Source organism: Saimiri boliviensis, chromosome 14, assembly GCF_048565385.1.
Source record: "Saimiri boliviensis isolate mSaiBol1 chromosome 14, mSaiBol1.pri, whole genome shotgun sequence".
Taxonomy (NCBI): domain Eukaryota; kingdom Metazoa; phylum Chordata; class Mammalia; order Primates; family Cebidae; genus Saimiri; species Saimiri boliviensis.
This window is the reverse complement of record NC_133462.1, coordinates 30240329-30268063: the sequence shown is the minus strand read 5'-3', so window position 1 is coordinate 30268063 and position 27735 is coordinate 30240329. Positions and strand designations below refer to the sequence as shown.

The window sequence follows — 27735 nt, the reverse complement described above, 5'->3', positions numbered from 1 at the left end:
CCCTCAGTATCACAACGGGGACCGCAGGGGGCTCAGGTGCCAGGTGCCTTCCGATGTTCTGCCATAAGCTCTTCTCGCCAGCCCTTGGCTCCCCCCAGATGACGTTCTGGGAGGTGGGCGTGCCAGAAAAGGCGAGTCTTGCAAACGGCTGCCCTGTCCCTCTTTGAGAAGGAGGCTTATTCAGGACCTGGCCCGTGCACATATTACCGCCTCTTTTCAGCACTTTGAGATTTCTTCCTTTGTCTAGTGGCTGAAGCCAGAGCTGAAGTTGGCCTCCAAATCTGGGCCGTCTCAGAGGCGGCACAGCCTGGAGTTTTCCATCTGTGGCCGAGACCCAGTTTTTGGGAGGAGGCCCCCACGGGTCAAGCCAGCCTGTACCAGGATAGGGGGAGGGTGACGCCCAATCCAGGCCCCAGCCACTCAGACTCCCCCCACACCCACTCCCTTTTCCACCGCTCTGACCTCGGGCACTGTTGAAATATACTTTTTATTGCATTTCTGCCGTTTTACAAAAATATGACAAAATAAATTAAAAACAAATAAATAATCGCCTATTCTGTATGTATGTGCATGTGTGTTTGTGTTTTCTGTTGGTTTTGTGGGTTTCCTTTCAATTCCCTCATCCTGGTCGAAAGGAAAACGGCAGATGGGGGGCACCGGCCAATACTGGGGCCGTGGGGGCTGAAGCGCATCTTGCATTTTGGGGGCCGGCTGCCCCTGTGAATGATTGATATTGCATATGAGAAGAGAAGGCGGGGCGGGCAGAGCTAATGCCAGCCGCTGGGCCAGCACACGGCCTGGGGACTGGGGCTGGGGCTGGGTGAGGGCGCCGGGGTCTCGGGGGGCTCCGAGGTGGGCGGCAGCGGTGGGGGCGGGAGGCTGTAAAAGCTGGCGTCCCCCGGCAGGGGCTGGGGGGCTGGTGGGGGCCCGGCCATGGCACAGGGCGGGCACTCAGCGGCGGCCAGGGCCTGGCGGGGGGCGGCGCCCTCGCCCCCGCAGCCCCAGGGCCCGTCCCACTGCCAGCAGCCGGCGGGCGGCGTCGGAGGCCGGGGCAGCGGCATTGGCGGCGGCGGCGCGGGGCTCCGGCTGCGGCAGGTACGGAGGGCAGGGGCGCCCACGGGGGCCAGCGCTGTCCCTGCGGAGGCGAGAGGGGCCGTTCCGGGGGGATGCCGCCCCCGCCGGACCCCGCCGGGCTGGCGACCCTGCCCACAGTCCCTCCCGGGCTTCCAGGCACGTAAAGGCCTTATTGCTTCTGATCTGAGACCGAGACGGGCGGCCCCCTGGGCGGCTTCCGGTGCATACCCTGCCTCTGGGCACGGCCCCTCCCAGTCACGGGGGGAGGACAGTTTGAGGAAGTCCCTCTGGCTTCTGACCTATGGCCCTTGTGCTGCAGCTGCTACCTGGTGGGCTCCTAGGGATGAGCTGCTGGAGCTCAGGCTGGGATTGGGGCAGGGGAGGTGGTGGGAGGGTAGGGGTGAGGCCTGCACCTCTGCTTCAGCACATGTGGGAGCTCCCTGGGTGGACAGCTCCAGCCCCACCTCCAAGGAAGGCCTTCCTGAACAGCTGGGCTGCAGGATGTGGATTTGCATAGAGGCCTGGGGGGGTCCAGTCGTCCCCCAGAGTGAGCTGGAGCAGGAGAAGGGCCAGCTGGATGGGAAACGGGCCTCCCTCATCTCTCCTGGCACCGGAGCATGGTGCGGGGGGGGGTCCCTGGGTGCAGTCCTTGGACAAGGGGCTTTGGCATCCCTCCTTGGGAGGGTCAGGCACAGAGCTCCGGGCTAACAAAGGCCCTGGAGACACTAATCAGGCTTTCACTGACATGCTCTGTGTGCCACAGACCCGGGTCCCTGCCAGAACCCATGACCGGGCCTCCTCTGTCCCCTTCAGCCCCTCTCCCCAGGCCTGGCCACCCTACCCTACCCCCAAAGCCGGCCCGGCGTCCCCACCCCCGAGTTAAAGCTTGTGACCTGAGCCTTCCTCTTCGGGCCGGGGGGCTTCCAGCTCCTCAGCCATGGCCTCGTCCACCGGCCCACTCCTTTGAACCCGGCTGCTGCCACTGCTGGGGGTCCCGTCCGTCCGGGTCTGCCCGCCCGCCCCGTTGGACCCAGGCTCAGCCCGGGTGCCACCAAAGGGGAAGAGCTTGCTGGCGTGGAAGGCTTTGGGTGGTGAGTGGCTGCGCTCAGAGTCCCGCCGGGTCTCGGGAGACTTGAGGAACTTGAAGCTGAGGAAGGCGGGCAGGCGGGTGTCGCTGCCCGTGGGTGACTGGGCAGGGGGAGGCCGGGCGGTGGCCCCGGCCCCTGCAGCGGCCAGTGAGGATGTGGCCCCCGATGAGAGGAACTTGCCCTGCAGTGGGATGATCTGCTTCAACTTCATGACGTTGTTGGGCGCTAGCAGGGAGCCTGGGCGCTTGGGCCGTTCAGGCCCGTGGCCACCTGCAGCGCTGCCCTTGGCCTTGGCAGAGGCCTTCTCGGAGGAGGTGGCAGGGTCCAGCCCGGAGCCCTCGGCCCTTGCCTCCTCCCGGCCACCAGCATCGTGCTCTCGCCGGGCGTGGTGCTCCGCGTGGCGCTGTCGTTCCTCCTCCTCCCGCCGCCTGCGCTGCTGCTGCTGGTAGCGGTGCTGGGCCTGGCGTTCGTGTCTCTGCAGGTAGAGCCGAGCCGTTACAAGACTAAGAAGAAAGGGTGTTAGCAGGTGCCAGCCGAGGCTGGTGCATGCCAGGGCTCTCTGTGGAAGGAGGGGAGACTTAAACACGTATTGGGCTCCAACTGCATCCCTGCACCTACACTGGGGGCTCCTTGCAGAAGTGGGAGATCCAATCACTTATTGGGTGCCAATTGCATTCCTAGGTACGTGCTGGGCCTCCCTGTGGAAGTCAGGGAGGCTTAAATGTTTATTGGGGCCCGGCATGGTGGCTCACACCTGTAATCCCAGCACTTTGGGAGGCAGAGATCACTTGAGGCCAGGAGTTTGAGACCCGCCTGGCCAACATGGTGAAACCCCGTCTTTACCAAAAAAATAAAAATTAGCTGAGTGGCTGGATGCGGTGGCTCATGCCTGTAATCCCAGCACTTTGGGAGGCCGAGGCGGGCAGACCACAAGGTTAGGAGTTCAAGATCAGTCTGGTCAATATGTTGAAACACCATCTCTACTAAAAATACAAAAATTAACTGGGTGTGGTGGCGTGCGCCTGTAGTCCCAGCTACTCAGGAGGCTGAAGCAGAGGAATTGCTTGAACCCGGGAGGCAGAGGTTGCAGTGAACTGAGATCATGCCCCTGGACTCCACCCTGGGTAACAGAGAGAGTCCATCTCAAAAAAAAAAGAAAAAAAAAAAAAAAAAAAAAAAAGCTGACCATGGTGGCACAAGCCTGTAAATCCCAGCTACTTGGGAGCCTGAGGCAGGAGAATTGCTTGAACCCAGGAGATGGAGGTTACAGTGAGCTGAGATCATGCCATTCCATTCCAGCCTGGGCAACAAAGCAAGACTCTGTCTCAAAAAAAAAAAAAAAAAAAAGCTTACTGGGCACCAATTGCATCTCTGGGCCTGCACTGGAGCTCTTTGCAGAAGTGGGAGAGATCCAATCACTTATTGGGTGCCAACTGCTTCCTGGGCCCACACTGAGGTTCTCTGGGAAAATGGAGAGAGATTCTGAGGCTTATTGGGTTCAACTGAATGAATCCCTGGACCCACGCCGGTACTTTCTGGGAATTGAAAACAAACATTCACTGGCCATCAACTCTGTCCCTGGCTGTGTGCCAGACAGCATCTTAGGAATTGGTAAAATGGAAACCAAATCTGAGCCTCAACCAGAGAACAGGCAAGAGACCTTGCCTCCCAGAGAACCTGCTTCCCAGAGAACAGGCAAGAGACGGAACTGTGGCTGCAGGCCAGGTGTAGTATCTCACGCTTATAATTCCAGCACTTTGGGAGGCCAGGTGAGGTGGGCAGATCACTTGAGGTCAGGAGTTCGAGACCAGCCTGGCCCACATGGTGAAACCCCATCTCTACTAAAAATACAAGTTAGCCGGGTGTTGTGGCATGTGTCTGTAGTCCCAGCTATTTGGGAGGCACGAGAATTGTTTGAACCTGGGAGGGGGAGGTTACGGTGAGCCGAGATTGTGCCACTGCACTCTAGCCTGGATGACAGAGTGAGAGAGACTCTCTCTCTCTCTCTCTCAAGAAAACAAACTAAAACAAACAAACAAACAACAAACAAAAAAACAAAACCCATGGCTGACTATAGCCAGGTAGCCGTGTGTGATACTCTGTCAATGTAAACTTCAATGCATTCATGTTCCATAAAATAAAAAGTCAGCTTCTTGGTCGCGGCAACCCCACTTCAACATGCTCTCTGTAGCTAAAGGTTACAGGGACAGTGCAGAGACAGGCCATTGTCATCCTCGAGGAATGTTCCCTGTGCAGGCACTGGGGAGCTCCTTGGCCCATTCTGTAGCTTTCTGAGGAATGCGGAAGGAGCTGGGCTTCTAGGAAGCATCTCCTGTGTCCCTGGCCCCCTAACAGGGTGCAATCGGGCAAGCTGGTGGATGGCAGAGGTTCTGAAGGGCCAGCCTGGTCCTGGATGCTGCCAGGATTCCAGAAGCCACTGGACCCGTTGTTAGCACTAGTTATTTTTACTTAGTATTATTCCTTTTAGAGACAGGGTCTTGCTCCATCACCAAGCCTGGAGTGCAGTGGCGTGATCACAGTTCACTGCAGCCTTGAATCCTGGGCTCAAACGATCCTCCTACCTTGGCCTCCCAAAGCACTGGGATTATAGGAGTGAGCCACTGCACCCACGCAGGGAGCACTGATTATTATACCCAGTTCTGTGCAGTCTCTGCATTTGCCCTCATGCTGAGGAATTGACCACCAAGAGCAGAGACTCACCAGCAGCCCCACCAATGAGAAAACAGGGCCCAGCCTGGCCCCCCTACCTTAAAGGCCTCGCGGCGCTGGTACTCCAGCTTGGCCATTTCCTCGGCCACCCAGCCCGGGATGTCGGGGATGGCCACGTGGATGAGGTACTTGAGGAGCAGAGCAAAGTGCTGCAGGGGTGGCACAGAGAGGAGGCTGCAGACGCCAGGACCGCCCTCCCGCCTCCCAGCTGCCCCTGCCCCTGCCACCAGCCCCACCTCGAGCACCACCACGGATACGATGGCTGCCTCCGGGCTCAGCCAGGGGAAGAGGCGTTGCAGCTGCCCGCACTGGCCGATTAGGTAGCAGTTGACCACAATCGCTAGGACACCCATAGCCTCCATCACCTTCTGCAAGGCGGGAGGAGGGCTCAGGTGGAGTCCTGCCGGCCTCCCCAGACTCCAGGCTCCTCCCAGCTGCACCCGGGCTCCCTCTGGGCCTCAGCTCGGAGCTCTTGGCTTCCCCCCACCTGCCACTGGCCGATGCTCTCCACGCGCTGGCCGAAGGGCCGCTGCAGCCCGGTGCACAGCTTGAAGGCGTCGCTGCGGATCTCAATGAGGTTGTTGACCAGGGCGCACAGCGCTGCCAGGGGGAAGGCGGACGAGAAGAGCACGACGTAGCCGAACTGCACAAACATCTCCTGGTAGTCCTGGAACGTGTCCTGCGGGCGGGCGGGCCTCAGACCTGGAAGCCTCTTCCCTAGGACAATCTTCCTCCCATCGAGCCCGCCTCCCTCACGTGGACCCAGGGCCTGTCCCATCCTTGGCCAGTCCAGAGGCTTCCTCCATCTGGCTAGGCCTTCCTCTCCTGCAGCATCCCAACAACATCAAAGGCCCCGTTACTGCCACCCCCCAGCCCCGCGGCCTCCACCCTCGGACTGTGTGCCCCGCCCCTCGGAGGCCCCGCCCCCTCTTCACCTCGTACTTCTTCATGCAGCTCTCCAGCTCCGCCTGGGTGAGCTGCGGCGAGTGCTCCTCTTCGGGTGGGTCAATCCAAGACGACCGGTTCTGCCGCCTCTGCCTCCGCGTCGGGTCGCTGCTGGAGCCGGGCTCTGGGTCCGGGCCCCCGTCGGGCCCCTGGTCTCGGCCTTCGCCCCCGGCCCGGCGGAGCAGGATGGCTGGGGGCTCCCGTTCAGGGCTGCTGGGAGCCCCCTCCGCCTCGTCGTCCTCCTCGGCCAGGGTGAATACGCCCGGCTCCAGCCCCTTCTCCACCATGGTGGGGCTCCCCTCCTCCAGGAGGGCCTCCGGGCTTGGGCCGGGCCGACGCCGCCCCGCCCCGCGCTCCGCGAAGCTGACCTTCTTCAGCCGGAGCCCGCAGTCCAGGAGGCCCCCTTCCTCGCCCTCCTCCTCGTCCTCCTCTTCCTCCTCGTCCTCCTCCTCGTCGTCTTCCTCGTCCTCCTCCTTGCCCCCAGGAGGCCCGGCCCCCTCCTCCCCGCCTTCCCCCGCCCGCCGCCGCTCCGCCGGCGCCTCCTCCTCCTCCTCCTCCTCCTCCTCCTCCGGCGCCCCGCAGCCCCCGCTGAGGCACCTGCGGCCCCCCGCGCCGCCGCCGCCCTCATCGGCCTGGGGTTCGAGGTGGCGGGGCGCAGGGCGCCGGAGGCTCAGGAGGCCCAGCAGGGCTCGGGCCAGCTCCCAGATGGCACGCAGGCCCAGCTCGCCGCGGCCCAGGCGCCGGTACAGGTGCGGCTGCAGGACCTCACGCACATTCTGGAGGAACTGGCGGGTGATCAGCAGTGTGGCCAGCATCTGGGGGCAGGAAGGGGGCGGAGAGAGGCGCCTGGGGGGCAAGCGGGGCGCCGGGATTGGGGTACTCATTCTCCCCGGGAGCCCCGCAGGAGCAGCTTGCGCAGACACACGCCGAACCCGGTTCCTAACTCCGCTACTTTGGACGCACCTGGACGCGAGGGCCCCAGCGCTCAGCCACAAACCACAGCCTGGCACGCGCAGGCTCCTCGCCGACCTCCCGGGCAGGCCCAGCGGGTCTCCATCCCACCGCGGGCCGGCGGACCCCCCCACGCCCCCGCCTCTGCGCATGCGCCTTCAGCTCGGTGTGCCCGGCCCAAGCCACGCTGCCCACCCCGGCGAGGCCCCGCGGGCTCGCCACCTGCCCGTACTTTGGCCCTGGCCGCGAGCAGGAGGCCCCGGAGGGAGAGGAGGAGCAGGCGGAACCGCAGGGCCGCGAGCGGGACCAGCACCGCCCGCAGCTGCCGCTCGAGGCTCTGGGACAGGGACAGGACGAGCAGGAGCTGTGAAGGGACCGACGGACAGATGGATGGACAGATGGAGAGGACGACAGGCAGAGAGAGGACGCACAGACAACGGACGGACAGACAGGAGAGAAGGATGGAGGAGGGGAGGGAGGGGCTGGAGAGCCCTTGGACCCCTTGCGCCATGTCTGGCCGCTCGCTGGCCGCCATGGGGGCAGGGGGGACTGTCGTTGGGACCGGAGTCTCACCTCTTTCAAGCGCTCCATGTCCTTGAGGTAGAAACCGATGTAGAAGAGGCTCAGGTACGAGTTGACAAACTGGAACTGCAGGAAGGAGGCAGGCGGTCATCACCCTGCACCCCCATCACACTCCCAGGAGCCTTCCCTGTGCCCCCATACAGATCCCACAGCTTCCTTCCTGTCCCCCTGCCTGCCCGATGGTGGTGACTCACCAGGACAACTTTGATGATGAGGTGCTTCTCATAGGCACTCTCCAGCCGGTAATTTTCTAGAAGCCGAGGGAAAGAGTGAGAGGGCAGCTGTGTCCCCTCAAGGGTGGCAGGGATCCTAAGGGGCAGTGGAGACCTTCCTCCCTGGTACCCCCTGGCAGCGCGTACCCATGTCGTTGAGCCAGATGGCGAGCTTCTTGTAGCCCTCGGCACTCACACTGACAAGCAGAGCCAGCATGACCTTAGGCAGGAATCGGGCGAGACGGGGCAACCCCTTCACGCTCAGCACCAGCTCCTGTGGGAGCAGGGGGTTCAGGGCTCATCCCGGCTACAGGACAGCTCCAAGGTGGAGCTGGGCATCAAGGACAGGGTGGGTGGAGGTACGGGGGTCACCTGCAGCTGGAAGCAGCCAAGCATGAGCAAGAAGACACAGACGAGGCACGCCAGGCAAAGGGGGAGGCTGACGAGCAGCTGGAAGAGCAGCCGCTTCCAAGGCGGGTAGTAGAACTCCTCCGCTCGCGTGACAGGGCTGATGCGGCGCACACCCTAGAGGTGGACATGGGCAGGTTCAGCATGAGCTCAGAGAGGCCACCTCTGCCTCCCGCACCCCTCTCTATCCTCAGAACTCAATTTCCCTCCATCATTCCTTCTCGGGCCACCCACCTAGGCCACTGTTCCCAGTCCCTCAAATCCATCTCCTTGGGAAAGGCACGGAGCCCGCCTTGGTTTGGCATACCCTCTTTGACGGAGCAACCGTGTTTCACACCTTGCTTCTGCAATCCCCCCAACCATTTGCCTTTACCCGGTCTCCATGACCCTGGACTCAGCCCCAAACTGACCCTGAACTGAGGGCGTGGCTCTTCCACGGCTTCCCCAGGTGAGTCTAGCGTCCCCCATTTGTATGCCAGCTCAGCCCCTCTCCGCTTCCATTCCTCTAGGAAAAGTGTTGACCAGATCACATTGAAGAGGGCAAAGACCACGCAGGAAACATCCCGGCTTGTCTGTGAGTAGCAGAAGAGAATTGAGTCATTGTCTGTGCCAGTCCAGAAAGGAAGGCACCTCTGGGTCCCCCAGGCCTTGCAGGGTCCCCTTCCAGTACCTGATCAACCTCTGTGAATGTGTACAGGACAGATCCGAAGACAGCTGGGTATACCATAGCCGATGTGTAGAAGCCCAGCCAGGCGAAGTACATAGCAATCTTCACGCCAAAATAATCACAGATGTCATCTGCCAGGGGACAAGAGGGTCCCAGTCACCCCCTGCCTGTCTGCTATGACTCCCTCCCATCCCCCCAGCCCAGGCCTCACCTAGAGGCTGGTTTTCACACACGGCCTGCACCCATGACTTCATGAGGCGGTTCAGAATACGCTGCTCGTGGACAGGGAACACCTGCTGGATGATTCCACGGGCCGCCAGCTCGGGGACTGTGGATAGAGGAGCACAAGTGATCCCTGCCCCTCCACCAGAGCCCAGCCTGGCTAGCCCCCTTTGTCTGAAGCCCAAGTCACAGCTTTTTGCCTGCTCTTAAACCTCTAGAGCTCTTTCCAGGGGAGGAGTTCTAGATGGATAAAAAATCCGATTCTCCTGCAGAATTCGGTAGGTGCTGGTGCAGGCAGGGAGGATGCAAGGGAGCCGGGAAGGTGGGGTCCTGGTGAGGAGCCATGTTTTTATGTTTTACTCTATGTATTTATTTGTTTATTTTGAGACAGGGTCTTGGTCTGTCATCCAGGCTGGACAAAGTGCAGTGGCGCTACCGTAGCGCACTGCATCCTCGAACTCCTGGGCTCAAGTCATGCTCCTGCCTCGACCTCCCAAAGTATTGGGATTACAGGTGTGAGCCACCGTGCCCGTTCCCATGTTTTAAATAAAGCTCAGTTTGTGGACCCGAACATCTGAGGAATGGTAAAAAGTTGCTATTGGAAAGTGAACTTGGGTGGTTGGTTTCCTGCTGGGGAAACCAAGGCCCAGAGCCGCACCACGCAGTAAGTGGAGGGCTGTCCATAGTCCCTGCCTCCATCTTACCCCAGACTCAGAAAAGTGTCTCTCCTGTACCCACCTGCCAGAAATAAGTCTCACCTTTTGGCTAAAGCCACGCCCCCTCAGCTCATAATGGTTTCCCCACTTTTTGCCAACCTCTAACTGGCTGGACCTAGGCACCGCCCTCCTTCCCTGATAAGCTGTCCTCTAAGAGCTCCACCCAATTCAGGAGATAAGCTCCACCCTTTCACTAAGACCACACCCCTTTAGCTCATTGGTTTCCTAACTCTTTGCCAATCCCTGACTGGTTGGATCTAGACCCCACCCTCCTGCTCCGATAGGCTGCCTTTGAAGAGCTCCACCCTACTCTCTGCCTGTGATTGGTGTTGGTCCCGCCCTGCTCACTGATTGGCTGGTCCTCCAGGAAGCGCACGTTGTGGAGCGCCTCTCCCTGTTTGGCACGCAAATTCTGCAGCCAGAAGCGGATGATGCTCTGGCGTTCCTGCGAGGAAGAGGGTGTGAGCTCAGGGAACTCATAGATAGCAGGATGCTTGCAGGGGCCCAGAGCCAGCCTCACCTGGGAGGTGAAGAAGCGCAGCTCGCTCTCCACATTCTCATAGATAAAGTCCTCCTCGCAAGAGAAGCCGCGGGTGCCCCCGCCAAATTCGGCCTTCACTGCCTTGCGCAGACCCAGCTCGTCGGCCCCTCGGAGTAGGCTGTGAAGAAGGCGGAGGAGGTGGGCTCACAAGGAGGCCCCGGCCCACCATCCTGGACCTGAGGATGGTGCATCCGGCAGCCTTTGGGACAAACGCAGGGCGGCTGGATAGCATGGTTGGCACTTGGCAGAGCGGGAAGCCGGGTGGCAGGCTCAGCGAGAGGCCGGGGACAGGGGACTCGCCTTTCATACGTGGCGGTGACAAAGAAGGCGTAGGCACGCGTGTGGCGGTGGTGGCGGACTTGCACGATGAGCTCGGGGATGCCCACGCGGATGTGGTTCAGCAGCCATAGCAGCGTGTGGTCATCGGTTGTGTCTGCCAAGGGGCACAGGGACCGATGGCTCTTGCCACGAGCGGGCCCAAGGCCTCCTACATATTCCCGCTCTGGGAAGCTGAGCTCAGGAGAGCCGCATCTGGGCACTGGGCGGGCGGGCGGGCGTGGGTACCTGGGAAGGTCATCAGCACGTCGCAGTTCTCTGTAGGCACCGTCTTCATCCACGCCTTGTGGGACACCAGGTAGCGACCCGCCTGCAGGAGCCGCTTCCCGAAAAGCTTATCTGGGGGGCGGCATAGCAGGCCCGGGTCAGGCCACAATGGGATCGAGACCCCAGACTCCAGTCTCGGTCCCTCTGGTCCCCGCCAGGGCTCCACACCACTCCGCCTGGCATCCAAGGCCCCAGGAGCTCTGGCCTTGGCTTTTCTTCCTCCCTCTACGTCCTTGCACCAGCCAGGCCTTCCTCCAGAAATGCCCTTCCCCCCAGGTCCTCCCTTACAAATCTTACTCATTCTTGAGGCCCAGCTCCGCCTCCAAAACCACAATCGATGGGGCGCTCACTAGCAGCCCTGAGCGCTTCACCACATTATGACAGCGCCGTCCTTGCAGCAGCCCCAGGAACTGGGTGCGGTTCTTACCCCCATTTCACAGGTGAGGAAACTGAGGCCCAGAGCGTTTAAGTCACGGGCCCAAGGTCACACAGTCGAGCTGGGATTTGAACCCAGGACCGTATGATTCTTTATTCTTCGCGGAGAGGCTCTCTCAAGCGCATCCCTGCCCCGCCGCGATCCCACACCCCCCCGGTGGCGGGGCGCAGCCCAAGGCTGGGGCTTTCGGAGGGGCGTGTCCGCATCTCCGCTCCGGGACCCCAGCCCGATGCACCGTCCCAGCCCCGCCCGCCAGGCCACAGCCGCAATGCCGGGAGGAGCCGGCCCCTCATCCAGACACCATGCCAGGGACGTTTGACCTCGAGCCTCCTCCCCGTGCAGTCGACGCGGGCTCCCCAGGCACCTGCAACCCTGTCTGGTCCAGCCGCCACACACATACCCAGAACTCCGGACGCCGGGGCTGCAGGCTCGCCCTCCGGCGGGGGCCTCTTGCCACGCTCGCCCTCCAGGGACGTGCTCCCGGCGCCGGAGGCGGCCTCGGCCATGGTGAGGATAGGTCAGGTCAGGGGCTACGGACGGCCCGGGCGCCTGGGGGCCGCGGGCTCATGGGGCCGGTGTCGCCGCCGAGCGCGCGGGAGGAGGAGACAAAGGCCGCGCCCGCCCGCGCCGGCCGCCTTCCTCGCTCGCCCGAGCGCTGCTTCTCGTCCCCGCCCGAGCCGAACCTCGATTCTCCTTCCCGGCCGGGTGCGTCACTCTCGGGTTCTCAGCTGAGTTCGCCCGCCTAGCTCTTTGGTTCTCGTCTCCGCCCGTGTTGCTTTCTGGGTTTCGTTCTCGCCCGCCCACGTCGCCCTCTGCTGCTGGTCCCCGCCCGTACTAATTGTGCATTCTCCAATTCGTCCCCACCCATGCTTCCTTCTGGTCCCAGCCTCGGAGCCTCCGTTTCCCCATCTGCAAACTCCGGACCGTGGAGACGCGGTTTGGAATGTGAGATGGGCGTGATTTGACTAACAGAGGATGTGGGAAGGGCGATCCTGGTTGGGGAAGATTCCTGGTGACGATAACTTCAACCACCCGGTAGAGCCGTGATAGATAATTGTAGCAAGCCCTGCCTTAGGAACTTTGCACGCATCACTCAGCAGCCTAGAACACTCCTCATACACTCTTCGTCCAGTTAACACCGACCTCCTTCCGGATGTAACCTCGGAGAGGATCCCATTGAGTTGTCAAGCAAATAAAAATACAGTCCACCCGGTTAAATGTGAATTTCAGATAAAAGAATCAGTGTTAGCCAGGTGTGGTGGCGGGGGCGCTACTCGGGAGGCTGAGGCAGAAAAATCGCTTGTGCTTAGGAGGTCGAGGCTGCAGTGAGCCCAGATTGCACCATTGCACTCCAGCCAGCGCGACAGAATGAGACCCTGTCTCAAATTCATACATACATAAATGTTTCTTTCCTTTTTTCTTTTTGAGACAGAGTCTCACTCTGTTGCCAGGCACCAGACTGTAGCGCAGTGGCGCGATCTCTGCTCCCTGCAACCTCCGCCTCCTGGGTTCAAGCGATTCTCCTGCCTTAGCCTCCCGAGTAGGTGGGACTACAGTCGCGCGCCACCACGACCAGCTAATTTTTGTATCATTATTATTATTTTTTAAGTAGAGACAGAGTTTCACCATGTTGGCAAGGACGATCTCTTATCACTTGACCTTGTGATCCGCCTGGCTCGGCCTCCCAAAGTGCTGGGATTACAGGCCCGAGCCACCGTGCCCGGCCTCAAACATAAATGTTTCTATGTCCCAGGTCTACATAGGACGTAGTAGTGCTAAAACATTATTTATTTATTTATTTATTTTTGAGACGGAGTTTAGCTCTGTCGCTCAGGCTGGAGTGCAGTGGTTCCATCTCAGCTCACTGCAACCTCCGCCTCCCGGGTTCAAGCAATTCTGCCTCAGTCTCCCGAGTACCTGGGATTACAGGCACGTGCCACCACACCCAGCTAATTTTTGTATTTTTAGTAGGGATGCGGTTTCACCATGTTGGCCAGGCTGGTCTCAAACTCCTGACCTTGTTATCTCCCCGCCGTAGCCTCCCAAAGCACTGGGATTACAGGCCTGAGCCACCGCGCCTGGCCATCACATTATTCATTGTTTATTTGAAATTCACATTTAGCTGGGTGACCTGTGTTTTATCTGGCATTCGGCCAACCCCTGACCATCCTGAGTAGCCCAGTCTGCTAGACTAAAAGAAAGCCCGGGGAGGGTAGGGGCCAGGGGCCATGTCTGGTTCTCAGTGCGAGCACACAATAGGCACTTGCTGTATACTTGTTACAGATGAAACAACTGGAGAATGGCAGATGGAATGTGTCATCGTTTGTTCCTATTTTACAGCTTAAAATACTAAAGCCTTGGCCGGGCGCAGTGGCTCTCACGCCTGTAATCCCAGCACGTTGGGAGGCTGAGGCGAGTGGATCACCTGAGATCAGGAGTCCGAGACAAGCCTGGCCAACATGGCGAAACGCTGTCTTTACTGAAAATATAAAAAATTAGCCAAGCATGCTGGCACACGCCTGTAATCCCAGCGACTCGGGAGGCCGAGGCAGGACAATCACTTGAACTCGGGAGGCGGAGGTGGCAGTGAGCCGAGACTGTGCCGCTGCACTCCAGCCTGGCGACAGAGCGAGACTCTGTCTCAAAAAAAAAAAAAAAAAAAAAAAAAAAAAAAAGTCTGGGCAACATAGTGAGATTCCCGTCTCTACCAAATATATATATATATATGTATATATGCACACAAAAAAATTAGCTGGGCGTGGTGGCTCGAGCCTGTGGTCCTAGCTATTCGGGAGTCTGAGGCGGGCGCATCCCTTGAGCCCAAGAGTTGGAGGTTGCGAGAGCCATGATCGCGCCACTGCACTCCAACCTGGGTGACGGAGTGAGACTGTTTCAAATATAAAATAAAATAATTAAGTAAATAAACATATTGAGCAAGGCGAGGTAAGGGAGAGGTAGAATGCTATTCTGTCCGACAGATTTTTCTTAACGCGCAAGTGCGCTGCCCGCCCGCTCTGGTCCAGAACCAGAGAATCGGCCGTGCGAAGGCGCTCCCAGAGACCCCGCCCAACCAGTGCCTGGAATTCCACCATCAGCGCTTTATTCCGCGGTTCAGTGCTGTCCTGGATTAACCTGAAAGCAATCTCCGAGGCTTCGCTTTCTGGCTTTCGGGGAGCCAGAGACTGACCGGACACTTGGCTCTGCAGGTGCAGACTGGGCCAGAGAGAGAGAGAGAGAGAGAGAGAGAGAGAGAGCGAGCCAAGCCAGTCCACAGTGGAGAGAGGGCTGTGCTGGGGGCTCCAGGAAGACTTCCTGGAGGAGGGGATCTTGGAGCTAGTCCTTGCAGATGAGTTTGTCAAATGAGGAAGGGCATCCGAATCCGAGGAACGGCAAGAGGCAATGCTGGGGAGGGGTGAGAATCTGGGGAGTTCCGGGAAAAGCAAGTAGGAATCTTTCCAGAAGTTTGGGCAGGATTTTCCCTGGGCCAGGTGGTGGGTTCTCCAGTACTCATCCCTGCCGGCCACCGAGATGCTCTGAGCTTCCGGTCTGGACCTGGACGCAAAGAGGTGTAGTCCCTCCTTGCTTGAACGGGAAAACTAAGCTCACATAGGTCCTTGCCAAGCCTAAGGCTGCAGAGTGAGCAGATGGAAAATGCGGGACTCAAAACCTCACCTCGCTGTAATTTGCACCGCCCTGTGCCAAGCTCTGTCCTTTCTTCCATTCCTCGTTCCTATTGTCAGCCTCGCTGCGCTAGGACCCTAAAAATTCGGTCTCGTGTTGCCCAGGGAACAGCATTTCGCTACACCCACCTCCATGGAGCCCCCGCCCTCTCGCCCTTGCATCAGCCAATGGAAGCGAAGATCTTCAGACTGTGGGCGGGACGTATCCTAAGGCACCCAATGATGGTCGAGAATCATTGAGCACTTTACTAGTGGTGCCGCGGAGTGGGCGGGGCGCCCTGCCCAGACTTGAAGCCACACAGGCGGGTCGGGCAGGCAGGTCGCAGGTTGTAAATCCATGTGGCGGGGGCTTTGGACCCTGGCGGCCCAAGCGGCACGTTGGCCTTGCAGGTGGGGCTACGGAGGAAGGGTATGACAGATTGGGGTGCTGCTTGGACCCCAAACCCACTCCCTAGGTTTTAGGGGCCCAATTCCCTGCGGCAGAGTACTCATTCTCGTTCTTCCCTGCCTAAATTGTCTATCCCCCTGCCGCAGAGCCCACATCTGGGTCTCCTTCCGGCCTCAGAGTCCCTAATCCGATCACCCTCGGCCTTCAGAACCTCCAATTTGTGCATTCCCCAGCTGCAGTACCCACCCCCCCCAACTGTGGCATCTCGCGATCATAGAGCCCTTGGTCTACTTGACACGGAGGCTGAGGCTCCCAGATGCGCTGATTCTCCTCCCCTCCGGTTCCAGACTGTGCACGCGCAGGAGCAGCGGCGCACTAGCCCCCGGCTCTGGAGCCACCATCTTCGCGTTAAGCTCCGGCCAAGGCCGCTGCGGCGTCGCTGTGATCCGGACCAGCGGCCCCGCCAGCGGCCACGCCCTCCGGATTCTCACGGCACCCCGAGACCTGCCCCCGGCTCGCCACGCCAGCCTGCGCTTGCTCAGCGACCCTCGCTCTGGGGAGCCTCTGGACCGCGCACTGGTGCTCTGGTTCCCAGGTGAGGGTCCCCAGGTTCCAAGCCTCCTGGAGGTTCCATCATTCAGTTTCCCTCTTCAAAGAGTTTGCACTGCCTGCACTGTCCTCCTGACTGTCAGCTCTCTGCCACATTAGGTCCCAAGAGTTTCACGGGTGAGGACTGCGTGGAGTTCCACGTGCATGGAGGCCCGGCAGTGGTGAGCGGTGTCCTGCAGGCCTTGGGTGAGTTGCAGCCTTGGGTGAGATGCTTGGTCCTCCCGATGGGCCTGGGTGGGGACAAGGGGTGTCTCAGACTGGGACCTTTCTGCAGGCAGCGTGCCAGGGCTTCGACCGGCGGAGGCGGGAGAGTTCACCAGGCGGGCGTTCGCCCATGGGAAGCTGAACCTGACTGAAGTGGAGGGCCTGGCAGATCTGATCCACGCAGAAACCGAGGCGCAGCGGCGGCAGGCCTTGAGGCAGCTGGATGGGGAGTTGGGCCACCTCTGCCGTGGTTGGGCCGAGACTCTCACCAAAGCAAGTCCCCAATTTGTCCATTCCCTCCTTCCGAGACCCCATCTGTGCAACCCCTGCATGAGACTCCCTCAATCCCTCATTCATTCCCTTCGTGAAAGCTTCTGGCCTATGAGCCGCCAATCTGGTCCCTGAAGTCAGGCTGGACCTGGACAAATTGGGTGTGGGATGGTGGGTTTCTGGGTGCACACACCACCTGTGGTCTCCCTGCCCCACCAGGCTCTGGCCCACGTGGAGGCCTATATCGATTTCGGCGAGGATGACAACCTGGAAGAAGGTGTCCTGGAGCAAGGTGGGTACCTGGGGATGGGGAAGGAAGATGCCTCGTGTTTCACACCCAAGGCTCCCCTCACTGTCTTCCTTCTGCCTGCCTTCCCTCACCCACAGCGGGCATCGAAGTACGGGCACTGGAGGTGGCCCTAGGTGCACATCTACGAGATGCCAGGCGCGGGCAGAGGCTGCGCTCAGGGGCGCACGTAGTGGTCACTGGACCCCCCAATGCCGGGAAGAGCAGCCTAGTGAACCTGCTCAGTGAGTAGGAGGTGGGGAGGGGGCGGGGCCTGGTGCCAGGGGTGGGGCCAGGAGCTGGGTAATTGAGTTCTTCAGGTCTGAAGGGGGTAGAACCCGGGAGAGGAAGTCCCTTGTCTCCACCCTTTCCTCTTCCTCTGACCCTCTCCCAGGTCGGAAACCTGTGTCCATCGTGTCCCCGGAGCCAGGGACCACCCGTGACGTGCTGGAGACCCCAGTCGACCTGGCTGGATTTCCTGTGCTGCTGAGCGACACGGCTGGGTTGCGGGAGGGCGTGGGGCCGGTGGAGCAGGAGGGCGTGAGGCGTGCCCGGGAGAGGTGGGCAGGCAGGGTGTTGATGGAGGGGAACACGGGGCCCTTCCTCTGCCTTTTCTCCCTGTTGCGTTTGTTTTTTCATTCTTCCTGAATCAGAGAACCTGCTAAACTCTTGCAAGCAGGGATCTCAGTAATCGTTTTTTTCTTTTTGTTTTCTGAGACGGAGTCTTGCTCTGTGGCCCAGGCTGGAGTGCGGTGGCACAATCTCAGCTCACTGCAAGCTCAGTCTCCCGGGTTCAAGGAATTCTCCTGCCTCAGCCTCCCAAGTAGCTGGAATAACAGGAGCGAGCCACCATGCCCAGCTTTTTTTTTTTTTTTTTTTTTTTTTAAATTTTAAAAAATATTTTGTAATGTTAGTAGAGACAGCGTTTCACCATGTTGGTCTCCAGTGCCTGACCTCGTGATCCGCCCGCTTCGGCCTTCCAAAGTGCTAGGATTACAGGTGTGAGCCACTGCGCCCTTTTTTTTTTTTTTTTGAGACGGAGTTTCACTCTTGTTACCCAGGCTGGAGTGCAATGGCGCGATCTTGGCTCACCGCAACCTCCGCCTCCTGGGTTCAGGCAATTCTCCTGCCTCAGCCTCCTGAGTAGCTGGGATCACAGGCACACGCCACCATGCCCAGCTAATGTTTTGTATTTTTAGTAGAGACGGGGTTTCACCGTGTTGACCAGGATGGTCTCGATCTCTTGACCTTGTGATCCACCCGCCTCGGTCTCCCGAAGTGCTGGGATTACAGGCTTGAGCCACCGCGCCCGGCCCAGTTTTTTGTATTTTTCGTAGAGACAGGTTTCACCATGTTAGCCAGGCTGGTGTGTAACTCCTGACCTCAGGTGATCCACCTGCCTCGGCCTCTCAAAGGGCTGGAATTACAGGCTCACCACACCTGGCCGGTGATTTGGTTCTGATTAAGTCCTGCCCCTGGCCCTCCCATGCTTGGCCTCATCCCTAAGCTCTCCGCCCGCCCCCCTCGTTCCGCCCCGCACCCTCGAGCTCTATCCCGCCCTGGCCAACGCTCTGTCCCTAGCAGTCTACCCCATCCTCTGTGCTTTGTCCGCCCCTCGTGCTCCCTGTGATGTGTCCGGCCCCTCTCGCTCTGCCCTGCCCCTCACAGTCGCCCCACTCCCAGTGCTACACTCAGCCTCTTTTGCTGTGCTCAGCACTTGGCACTCTGCCACGCCCCCTGCACGGTGCCCCGCCCATTTTGCTCTGCCCCGCCCCTCTGCTGTGCCCCACCCGCTGTGCTGTGTGGTCCACTCCTCTTGCTCTGTCCCCAACCTGCACTAAGCCCCGCCCATCTTTCTTTGCTCCACCCCCTGCACTGTGCCCCGCCCCTCTTTGCTGCACCCCCTGCACTGTGCCCCGCCCCTCTTTGCTGCACCCCCTGCCCTGTGCCCCGCCCCTCTTTGTCGCGCCCGCTGTGCTCGGCTTGGGCCCCTGACAGTCTGCTGGACCCCTGGTACTCTACTCCTACCTTTCCTACCTCACGCTCTGCACCTCCCCAAGTGCTCTGCCTGGCCCCTCTCACTGTCCCTCCGCCCAGTGCCTTCTCCAGTTGCTCAACTTGGGGCCCTCCCCCCCACTCAGTTGACTTCCTTGCTCCCCCAGGCTGGAGCAGGCTGACCTCATTCTGGCCATGCTGGATGCCTCTGACCTGACCTCTCCCTCCAGCTGCAACTTCCTGGCCACTGTCGTAGCCTCTGTGGGAGCCCAGAGCCCCAGTGACAGCAGCCAGCGCGTCCTTCTGGTGCTAAACAAGTCGGACCTGCTGTCTACGGAGGGCCCAGGTCCTGGGCCTGACATGCCCCCACACCTGCTGCTGTCCTGTGTGACAGGAGAGGGGCTGGACGGCCTCCTGGAGGCGCTGAGGAAGGAGCTAGCTGCAGTGTGAGCCCCCTCCCACCCCTAGCCTCCCCTGGCCCAAGTTCAAGTGTGGGCTGGCCCATGCCGGCCCAACTTCAATTTCTGTACTTACATAATGAGTACAATCATTTCCCCTTCAAGGGATGGTTGCAAAAGGTCGGGAGAGACCATGTCTCTTGTCTCTTCCAGGTGTGGGGACCCGTCCACAGGTCCCCCGCTCCTGACCCGTGCAAGGCACCAGTACCACCTCCAGGGCTGCCTGGATGCTCTCGGCCGCTACAAGCAGTCAAAAGACCTGGCCCTGGCGGCGGAGGCGCTGCGGGTGGCCCGGGGGCACCTGACCCGGCTCACAGGTGGAGGGGGGACCGAGGAGATCCTGGACATCATCTTCCGGGACTTCTGCGTGGGCAAATGAGGGGATCCAGGGAAGTCACTCAGGCTGCATGGAGACCCAGGAGCCTCGGGAATCTGGAAATAGCTTAGCTAAAGGGGATTCTCATTCGCCTGGGCAAGAACTTGATTGTCAAACAGTGAAGCAACGCAGCTCAGGGGTAGTGAGCGCCCTGCAGGGGACTCCTTGGAGATTGAGGGCCTGGAATGGTGCTGAACGGAGGTCCTGTGGGATGCTAGATGCTGGGGGATCCGGGTTGGGATGGAGATAGGAGAATCTCAGAGTTTTTGTTTCATTGTTTTAAATTTATTTTGCAAACACCAAAGGAATGTAAAAAAAACTCAGGTGACGTAGATGTGTTTTTTGTTTTTGTTTTTGTTTTGAGATGGAGTCTCAATGTATCCACCCAGGCTGGAGTACAGTGGTGCGATCTTAGTCCACGGCAATCTCCACCTCCCAGCTTAAGTGATTCTGCTGCCTCAGCCTCCTGAGTAGCTGGGATTACAAGCAGGTGCCACCATGCCTGGTGAATTTTTGTTGTTGTTATTATTATTATTATTATTATTATTATTATTGAGATGGAGTTTCACTCTTGTTACCCAGGCTGGAGTGCAATGGCGCAATCTCGGCTCACCGCAACCTCCGCCTCCTGGGTTCAGGCAATTCTCCTGCCTCAGCCTCCTGAGTAGCTGGAATTACAGACATGCACCACCATGCCCAGCTAATTTTTTTTTTTTTTTTTTTTTTGAGATGGAGTTTTGCTCTTGTTACCCAGGCTGGAGTGCAATGGCGCAATCTCGGCTCACCGCAACCTCTGCCTCCTGGGTTCAGGCAATTCTCCTGCTTCAGCCTCCTGAGTAGCTGGGATTACAGGCACGCGCCACCATGCCCAGCTAATTTTTCGTGTTTTTAGTAGAGACGGGGTTTCACCATGTTGACCAGGATGGTCTCGATCTCTTGACCTTGTGATCCACCCGCCTCAGCCTCCCAAAGTGCTGGGATTACAGGCTTGAGCCACAGCGCCCGGCCCTGAATTTTTGTTATTATTATTTTTTGAGACGGAGTCTTACTCTGTCACCCAGGCTAGTGCAGTGGCGCAATCTCAGCTCACTGCAACCTCAGCTTCCCGGGTTCAGGCGATTCTGCCTCAGCCTCCCGAGTAGCTGGGACTACACGGGTCTGCCACCACGCCTGACTAAGTTTTGTATTTTTTGTTTGTTTGTTTGTTTGTTTTTTTTTTTTTTTTTTTTTTTTTTTTTTTGAGACGGAGTTTCGCTCTTGTTACCCAGGCTGGAGTGCAATTGCGCGATCTCGGCTCACCACAACCTCCACCTCCTGGGTTCAAGCAATTCTCCTGCCTCAGCCTCCTGAGTAGCTGGGATTACAGGCACGCGCCACCATGCCCAGCTAATTTTTTGTATTTTTAGTAGAGACGGGGTTTCACCATGTTCACCAGGATGGTCTTGATCTCTCGACCTCGTGATCCACCCGCCTCGGCCTCCCAAAGTGCTGGGATTACAGGTTTGAGCCACCAAGCCCGGCTGTCTAAGTTTTGTATTTTTAGTAGAGACGGGGTTTCACCATGTTGGCCAGGCTGGTCTTGAACTCCTGACCTCAGGTGATCTGCCCGCCTCAGCCTCCCAACGTGCTGGGATCACAGGCGCCAGCCACCGCACCCGGCCCCAGAAGTTCCAACGTGGAAAATTTCCTTAGCCTTTCTCCAGTTGCCATGGCTTAATGTGTCTTTCCAGAACTTTCTCTGAATGTTTGGATACTTGTGGATGTACCTGACAAATGTTTGTTTGTGTTTTATATATAAATGGTATTGTCTTCATCGCTGTGCAAATTGTTGTTGTTGTTTTTTAATTCATTTCAGCTCCAGGTAAGGTTAAAGTTTTTAAAAAATTTATTTATTTAAATATTTATGGATGTGGGGTCTCACTATGTTGCCCAGGCTGGTCTTGAGCTCTTAGACTCAAGCCATCCTCCTGTCTTGGCCTCCCAAAGTCTTGGGATTACAGGTGTGAGCCACTGAGCCTGGCCTTATTTATTTTTCAGTCTTTAGTCTTTTTTTTCTTTTCTTTCTTTCTTTTTGTGTGTGTCTGTGTGACAGTCTTGCTCTGTCGCCCAGGCTGGAGTGCAATGGCGCGATCTCAGCTCACTGCAACCTCTGCCTCTTGAGCTCAAGCCATTCTCGTGACTCAGCCTCCCAAGCAGCTGGGATTACAGGTGTGCCCCACCGCGCCCGGCTAACTTTTGTATTTTTAGTAGAGATGGGGTTTTGTCATTTGTCAGGCTCCTGGCCTCAAGTGATCCGCCCGTCTTGGCCTCCCAAAGTGCTGGGATCACAGGCGTGAGCCACTGCACCCACCCTTTTTAAAAGAATTTAAATTTATTTATTATTTTATTTTTATTTTTTTGAGGTGGAGTCTCACTGTATCGCCAGGGCTGGAGTGCAATGGTGTGATCTTGGCTCACTGCAACCTCCACCTCCCAGTTCAAGCGATGCTCCTGCCTCAGCCTCCTGAGTAGCTGGGATTACAGGCACCCACCACTACACCCAGCTAATTTTTGGTATTTTTAGTAGAGATGGGGTTTTGCCATGTTGGCCAGGCTGGTCTCGAACTCCTGACCTCATGGTTTGGCCACCTTGATCTCCCAAAGTGCTGGGATTACAGGCGTGAGCCACTGTGCCAGGCCAAATTGATTTTTTACTCTGTACTGCAATTGATGAAAAATGTAGTATCAGTCTGGACATTTTGCCACTTCATTTTTTTTGACAGGGTCTTGCTCTGTTTCCTGGGCTGGAGTGCAGTGATAGTTCACTGCAGCCTTGAACTCCTGGGCTCAAGCAGTCCGCCCACCTTGGCTTCCCAAAGCACTGGGATTAATTACATGTGCAGGCCACAGTGCCCAACCTTGCCTCTTGTATCTTTTTAAAAATGTTTAATTTGTTCAATTATTCATTAATTATTTTCGAGATAGGGCCTCTCTCTGTTGCCCAGGCTGAAGTACAGTGCCACAGTCATGGCTCACTATAGCCGCAAACTCTTAGCCTCAAGGGACCTTCCTGCCCTGGCACCTCGAGTAGTTGGGACCACAAGCACGCACTACCAAGTCTGGCTAATTTCGTGTTTTTTACAGAGATGGGGTTTCCCTGTGTTGCCCAGGCTGGCGTTGAACTCCTGGACTCAATTGATCTTCCTGCCTCAGCCTCCCAAAGTGCTGAAGTTATGGGTATGAGCTACCACACCAGGCCAAACTCATGTATCTTAAAAATGACTGGCAAGCCCGGGTGGGTTGGCTGATGCCTGTAATCCCAGCACTTTGGGAGGCTGAGGCAGGAGAATCCCTTGAACCCGGGAGATGGAGGTTGCAGCGAGCCACTGCACTCCAGCCCAGGCAACAGTACAAGACTCCCATCTCAGAAAAAAAAAAAAAAAAAAAAAAAAGACTGGCAAGAACTAGGGGACTTTCTCCCTTTATGAGTGCCAGGTCCAGCCCTACTAGGGTCCTGGGTGTCCCCTATCTCTGTATTAAGGCCCTGGATCCGAGAAATAAGAAGACAGGACACAAAGGATAGGATAAGAGCAGCTGGGCTCGGGGGGCCAACACCACTTACAAGCGGAGACAGGCGAGGCCCTCGAGCGTGCAGGGGCATCTGTGTTTATTTGCCATAGGTGTGGTGGGGGGAAGGGTAGTGAGTGAGGTCATCTTGAAGATAGTGATAGGGTCAAGACAATCACGTGAGCAATAAGCTAAGGGCCCACCCCCATTAGGTCACTGAGGCAAGGAGGTGGGCGGTGTGCAGCAGGGAGAGTGCCGTGTGCAGCAGGGAAGTGGGCCGTGTGCAGAAGGCAGGTGGGCCGTGTGCAGCAGGGAAGTGGGCCGTGTGCAGCAGGGAAGTGGGCCGTGTGCAGCAGGGAGGTGGGCCATGTGCAGCAGGGCAGTGGGCCGTGTGCAGAAGGGAGGGTGCCGTGTGCAGCAGGGAGGTGGGCCGTGTGCAGCAGGGAGGGTGCCGTGTGCAGCAGGGAGGTGGGCCGTGTGCAGAAGGGAGGGTGCCGTGTGCAGCAGGGCAGTGGGCCGTGTGCAGAAGGGAGGGTGCCGTGTGCAGCAGGGCAGTGGGCCGTGTGCAGAAGGGAGGGTGCCGTGTGCAGCAGGGAGGTGGGCCGTGTGCAGCAGGGAGAGTGCCGTGTGCAGCAGGGAGGTGGGCCGTGTGCAGAAGGGAGAGTGCCGTGTGCAGCAGGGCAGTGGGCCGTGTGCAGAAGGGAGGGTGCCGTGTGCAGCAGGGCGGTGGGCCGTGTGCAGAAGGGAGGGTGCCGTGTGCAGCAGGGAGGTGGGCCGTGTGCAGCAGGGAGGGTGCCGTGTGCAGCAGGGAGGTGGGCCGTGTGCAGCAGGGAGAGTGCCGTGTGCAGCAGGGAGGTGGGCCGTGTGCAGAAGGGAGGGTGCCGTGTGCAGCAGGGAGGTGGGCCGTGTGCAGCAGGGAGGGTGCCGTGTGCAGCAGGGAGGTGGGCCGTGTGCAGAAGGGAGGGTGCCGTGTGCAGCAGGGAAGTGGGCCGTGTGCAGAAGGGAGAGTGCCGTGTGCAGCAGGGAAGTGGGCCGTGTGCAGCAGGGAGAGTGCCGTGTGCAGCAGGGAAGTGGGCCGTGTGCAGCAGGGAGGGTGCCGTGTGCAGCATCTCTTATCTAGGGGCAGGCAGCTTGTAAGGATTTCCACAGGAGGCTGTTTTGAGCCGGCACAGTAGCGACAGAGCTGCCAGGGCGCAGTTGTACCGGAGGTGTTTTAACCCCTCAGACGTTCTCAGGATTGCCGGCCTGAGGCCAGCTTTCCATAAGAACTAGATGCGAGATACTCCAGCTCCCTTACAGGAGCGGTGATTCTTGCTCCAAGCCTGCCATGCAGAGGGTTTTTTTTTTTTTTTTTTTTTTTTGAGACGGAGTTTCGCTTTAGCTCTTGTTACCCAGGCTGGAGTGCAATGGCGCGATCTCGGCTCACCGCAACCTCCGCCTCCTGGGTTCAGGCAATTCTCCTGCCTCAGCTTCCTGAGTAGCTGGGATTACAGGCACGAGCCACCATGCCCAGCTAATTTTTTGTATTTTTAGTAGAGACGGGGTTTCACCATGTTGACCAGGATGGTCTCGATCTCTCGACCTCGTGATCCACCCGCCTCGGCCTCCCAAAGTGCTGGGATTACAGGCTTGAGCCACCGCGCCGGGTGCAGAGGGTATTTTTATGATACTGATCGCTGCTGCCTGGGCCGGCCTGCCGTGCGGTGCATGCCATTGCAGGCAGGGTCACCTCCGCCTGCGCCAGATTCATGTCCCGGTGTGGCTGATTTCCCTAGTTCATGCTCTGTGCCGTGTCTGCTCTTGGCACTCCTCCGACTACAAACTAAGATACAGTTCTACAAAAGGATTATATAAAAGGAAATGAATGAGCAGTAAGATGTTCTTCAGACACTAATTGTGCCGGGGGTCTGCTTAGCTCTCCTTCCTCGGTGCCCAGAAGGGGGATTACCCACAATAAGCTGAATATTTATTCATTTATTCCATGAATATTTATCAAACTTTTGCGAGGATCCAGCATCGTAAACATCGTTGTATTGAATCTTCGCCACAGCGCAATCCTGTGGGTATTTTGTTCCAGTTTTGCAGCTGGGAAAACAAGCTCACAGGAGTAGCTGCTTCCTGGAGTTCCCCCAGCTTTGGGGATTGAACACAAGTTAGTTTGACTCCAAATCTGAGTTTGCTGAGTGCCTCCTGTGCAGCAAGCAGGGTGCAGGGGTCATAGAGGGGAGCAACAGGCATGGTCCCTGTCCTCATTACAGCAGTGACAAGAGGCCGGGTGTGGTGGCTCACAACGGTAACCCTAGTACTTTGGGAGGCCCAGGTGGGGAGATCGCTTGAGGCCTGGAGTTTGAGACCAGTCTGGCCAACGTGGTGAAACCCCTTCTCTACAAAAAATACAAAAATTGGCTGGGCGTGAGTGGTGCCTGTCTGCGATCCCAGCTACTCAGAGGCTGAGAAAGGAGAATCATTTGAACCCAGGAGGCAGAGGTTGCAGAGAGTGGAGATCGTGCCGTTGCACTCTAGCCTGGGCGACAGAGCAAGATTCTGTCTCAAAAACAGCAAGATTCTGTCTCAAAAACGAGATCATTACAGTGAGGCCTGATGGCTGCTGTTTTTTTGTTTTGTTTTGAGATGGAGGCTTTGCTTTGTTGCCCAGGCTGGAGTGCTATGGTCTCAGCTCACTGCATCCTGTGTCTCCTGGGCTTCGAGCAATACTCCTGCCTCAGCCTCCTGAGTAACTGGGACTACAGGCGTGCACCACCACGCCTGGCTAATTTTTGTATTTTTAGTAGAGGCGGGTTTCGCCGTGTTGGCCAGGCTGGTCTCGAATATCTGACCTCAAGTGATCTGCTTGCCTCAGCCTCCCGACGTGCTGGGATTACAGGCATGAGCCACTGCGCCTGGCTGGGTTTTTTTGGTGGTTGTTGCTTGTCTGTTTTTTAAGTAAAGATGGGATCTTGCTATGTTGCCCAGGCTTGTCTCAAACTGTTGGCTTCAGGTGATCCTGAGACCTCAGCCTCCGAAAGTGGTGGGATCGCAGGTGTGAGCCACCGTGCCTGGCCACCGTGATGGCTGCTTTGTGAGCTTATGACGAGGAGACGAGGAGACGTGACCTAGTCACTAGCTACCCTAGTGTTAGGGTAGCTGCCTGGCAGAGGTGATGAGATCTGAATGGTGAGGACTCCAGAGGGAGGAGACTGGGGAAGGCATCCCAGGCAGGGGCCACTGAATATGCAAATCCCTTCATATGCACATCCCACTGACATTTCACTGCATATCCTACTGATGTGGGAACTTCATGGTGTGTTCAAGGAACAGTGAAGTGATCAGGTTTTTTGTTTGTTTACTAGGTGTTTTTTTTTTTTTTTTTTTTTTCTTGAGACAAAGTCTAGCTCTGTCTCCCAGACTGGAGTACAGTGGCATGATCTCGGCTCACTGCAACCTCTGCCTCCCAGGTTCAAGCCATTCTTCTGCCTCAGCCTCTGGAGTAGCTGGGATTGCAGTTGTGTGCCACCAAGTCTTGCCTTTTTTTTCCCCCCCAGATGGAGTCTTGCTCTGTCACCTAGGCTGGAGTGCAGTGACGCCATCTCAGCTCACTGCAACCTCCGCCTCCTGAGTTCAAACGATTCTCCTGCCTCAACCTCTTGTGTAGCTGGGATTACAGGTGTAAGCCACCATGCCTGTCTAAATTTTGTATTTTTAGTAGAGACAGGATTTCATCATGTTGGTCAGGCTGGGCTCGAGCTCCAGACCTTGTGATCTGCCTGCCCCTTGGCCTCAGAGTGCTGGGATTACAGGTGTGAGCCACTGCACCTGCCCCCCGCCCTCTCTTTTTTCCTTTGAAACAAGGTCTCTCCCATTCACCCAGGCTGGAGTGCAGTGGCTCAATCATGGCTCACTGTAGCTTCCATCTTCTGGGCTTAGGTGATCCTCCCACCTCAGCCCCCTGAATAGCTAGGACTACAGGCATGTGCCACCATACCCGACTAATTTTTTTTTTTCTTTTTGAGATGGAGTTTCGCTCTTGTTGCCCAGGCAGGAGTGCAATGGCATGAACTCAGCTCACTGCAACCTCTGCCTCCTGGGTTAAAGCAATTCTCCTGTCTCAGCCTCCCAAGTAGCTGGGATTACGGGCATGTGCCACCACAGCCTGCTAACATCTAATTTTTAAATTTTTTTAGAGATGGGATGTCACTATGTTACCCAAGCTGGTTTTAAAGTTTTGGGCTCAGGCGATCCTCCTGCCTTGGCTTCCCAAAGTGCTGGGATTACAGGTGTGAGCCACCATGCCTGGCCTTTTTTTTTTTTTTTTTGGTGGGGTTGGGGTGAGATCTCGCTCTGTCACCCAGGCTGGAATGCAGTGGCACAATCATGGCTGACTGTAGTCTTTGACCTTCTGGGCTCAGGTGACCCTTCCACCTCAGCCTCCTGCATAGCTAGAACCACAACCACCACTCTCGGCTAATTTTTTTAATTTTTTCAAAGACAGGGTCTTGCTACGTTGCCCAGGTTGGTCTCAAACCCCTGACCTCAAGTGATCCGTCCACCTCGGCCTTCCAAAGTACGGAGATTACAGGTGAGAGTTACCGCGCCTGGCCAGAGGTGGTCCGAGTGGCTGGAGCAGAGGGAGGGAGGAGAGAGAGGAGTGAGACCATCGGAGGGGGCACGAAGGGTCTGACAGGCAGACGTTCGTCTGACATTCTTGGGGGGGCCTGACGTGGCGGGGACCAACCAGCAGAGGGCGCGTC

The 27735-nt window shown here is 57.8% G+C and overlaps 2 protein-coding genes across 4 annotated transcripts; one reads left to right on the top strand and one right to left on the bottom strand.

Moving 5' to 3' along the window:
• Positions 1 to 468: 468 nt before the first annotated feature.
• Positions 469 to 11971, bottom strand: ANO8 (anoctamin 8). 2 transcript variants are annotated; one of them, XM_074384423.1, is made up of 19 exons: positions 11576 to 11971; positions 10701 to 10811; positions 10437 to 10569; positions 10116 to 10254; positions 9944 to 10040; positions 8869 to 8985; positions 8661 to 8788; positions 8401 to 8562; positions 7955 to 8107; positions 7730 to 7856; positions 7565 to 7620; positions 7362 to 7436; positions 7021 to 7152; positions 5828 to 6652; positions 5380 to 5571; positions 5129 to 5260; positions 4931 to 5041; positions 1968 to 2637; positions 469 to 1135 (listed from the first exon to the last, which is right to left on the bottom strand). In XM_074384423.1, exons 1-19 carry the CDS (start codon positions 11679 to 11681, stop codon positions 768 to 770), a joined length of 3834 nt encoding a protein of 1277 aa, XP_074240524.1. In that variant the 5' UTR covers positions 11682 to 11971; the 3' UTR covers positions 469 to 767. The 2 variants fall into 2 exon arrangements, with proteins under 2 accessions (XP_074240524.1, XP_039323097.2); XM_039467163.2 differs by lacking the exon at positions 7021 to 7152 and having other exon boundaries at positions 11576 to 11967.
• A 2274-nt stretch (positions 11972 to 14245) lies between these two features.
• GTPBP3 (GTP binding protein 3, mitochondrial) lies at positions 14246 to 21303 on the top strand. Of its 2 annotated transcripts, none has more exons than XM_039467164.2 (9): positions 14246 to 14587; positions 15591 to 15838; positions 15952 to 16038; positions 16127 to 16329; positions 16546 to 16618; positions 16714 to 16857; positions 17007 to 17172; positions 18775 to 19053; positions 19219 to 21303. In XM_039467164.2, exons 1-9 carry the CDS (start codon positions 14535 to 14537, stop codon positions 19442 to 19444), a joined length of 1479 nt encoding a protein of 492 aa, XP_039323098.1. In that variant the 5' UTR covers positions 14246 to 14534; the 3' UTR covers positions 19445 to 21303. The 2 variants fall into 2 exon arrangements, with proteins under 2 accessions (XP_039323098.1, XP_010328437.2); XM_010330135.3 differs by having other exon boundaries at positions 14246 to 15245.
• The last annotated feature ends 6432 nt before the right edge of the window (positions 21304 to 27735 follow it).

Coding starts and splice junctions, on each gene's coding strand:
- GTPBP3 (XM_039467164.2), top strand. CDS start 14,535: ATGAGGAAGGGCATCCGAATCCGAGGAACGGCAAGAGGCAATGCTGGG. Junction 16,039..16,126: donor CGGTGTCCTGCAGGCCTTGG/GTGAGTTGCAGC, acceptor ACCTTTCTGCAG/GCAGCGTGCCAGGGCTTCGA. Junction 19,054..19,218: donor AGGAAGGAGCTAGCTGCAGT/GTGAGCCCCCTC, acceptor TGTCTCTTCCAG/GTGTGGGGACCCGTCCACAG.
- ANO8 (XM_074384423.1), bottom strand. CDS start 11,681: ATGGCCGAGGCCGCCTCCGGCGCCGGGAGCACGTCCCTGGAGGGCGAG. Junction 8,789..8,868: donor GTGTGAAAACCAGCCTCTAG/GTGAGGCCTGGG, acceptor GTCCCCTGGCAG/ATGACATCTGTGATTATTTT. Junction 6,653..7,020: donor TGCTCGCGGCCAGGGCCAAA/GTACGGGCAGGT, acceptor TCCTGCCCCCAG/ATGCTGGCCACACTGCTGAT.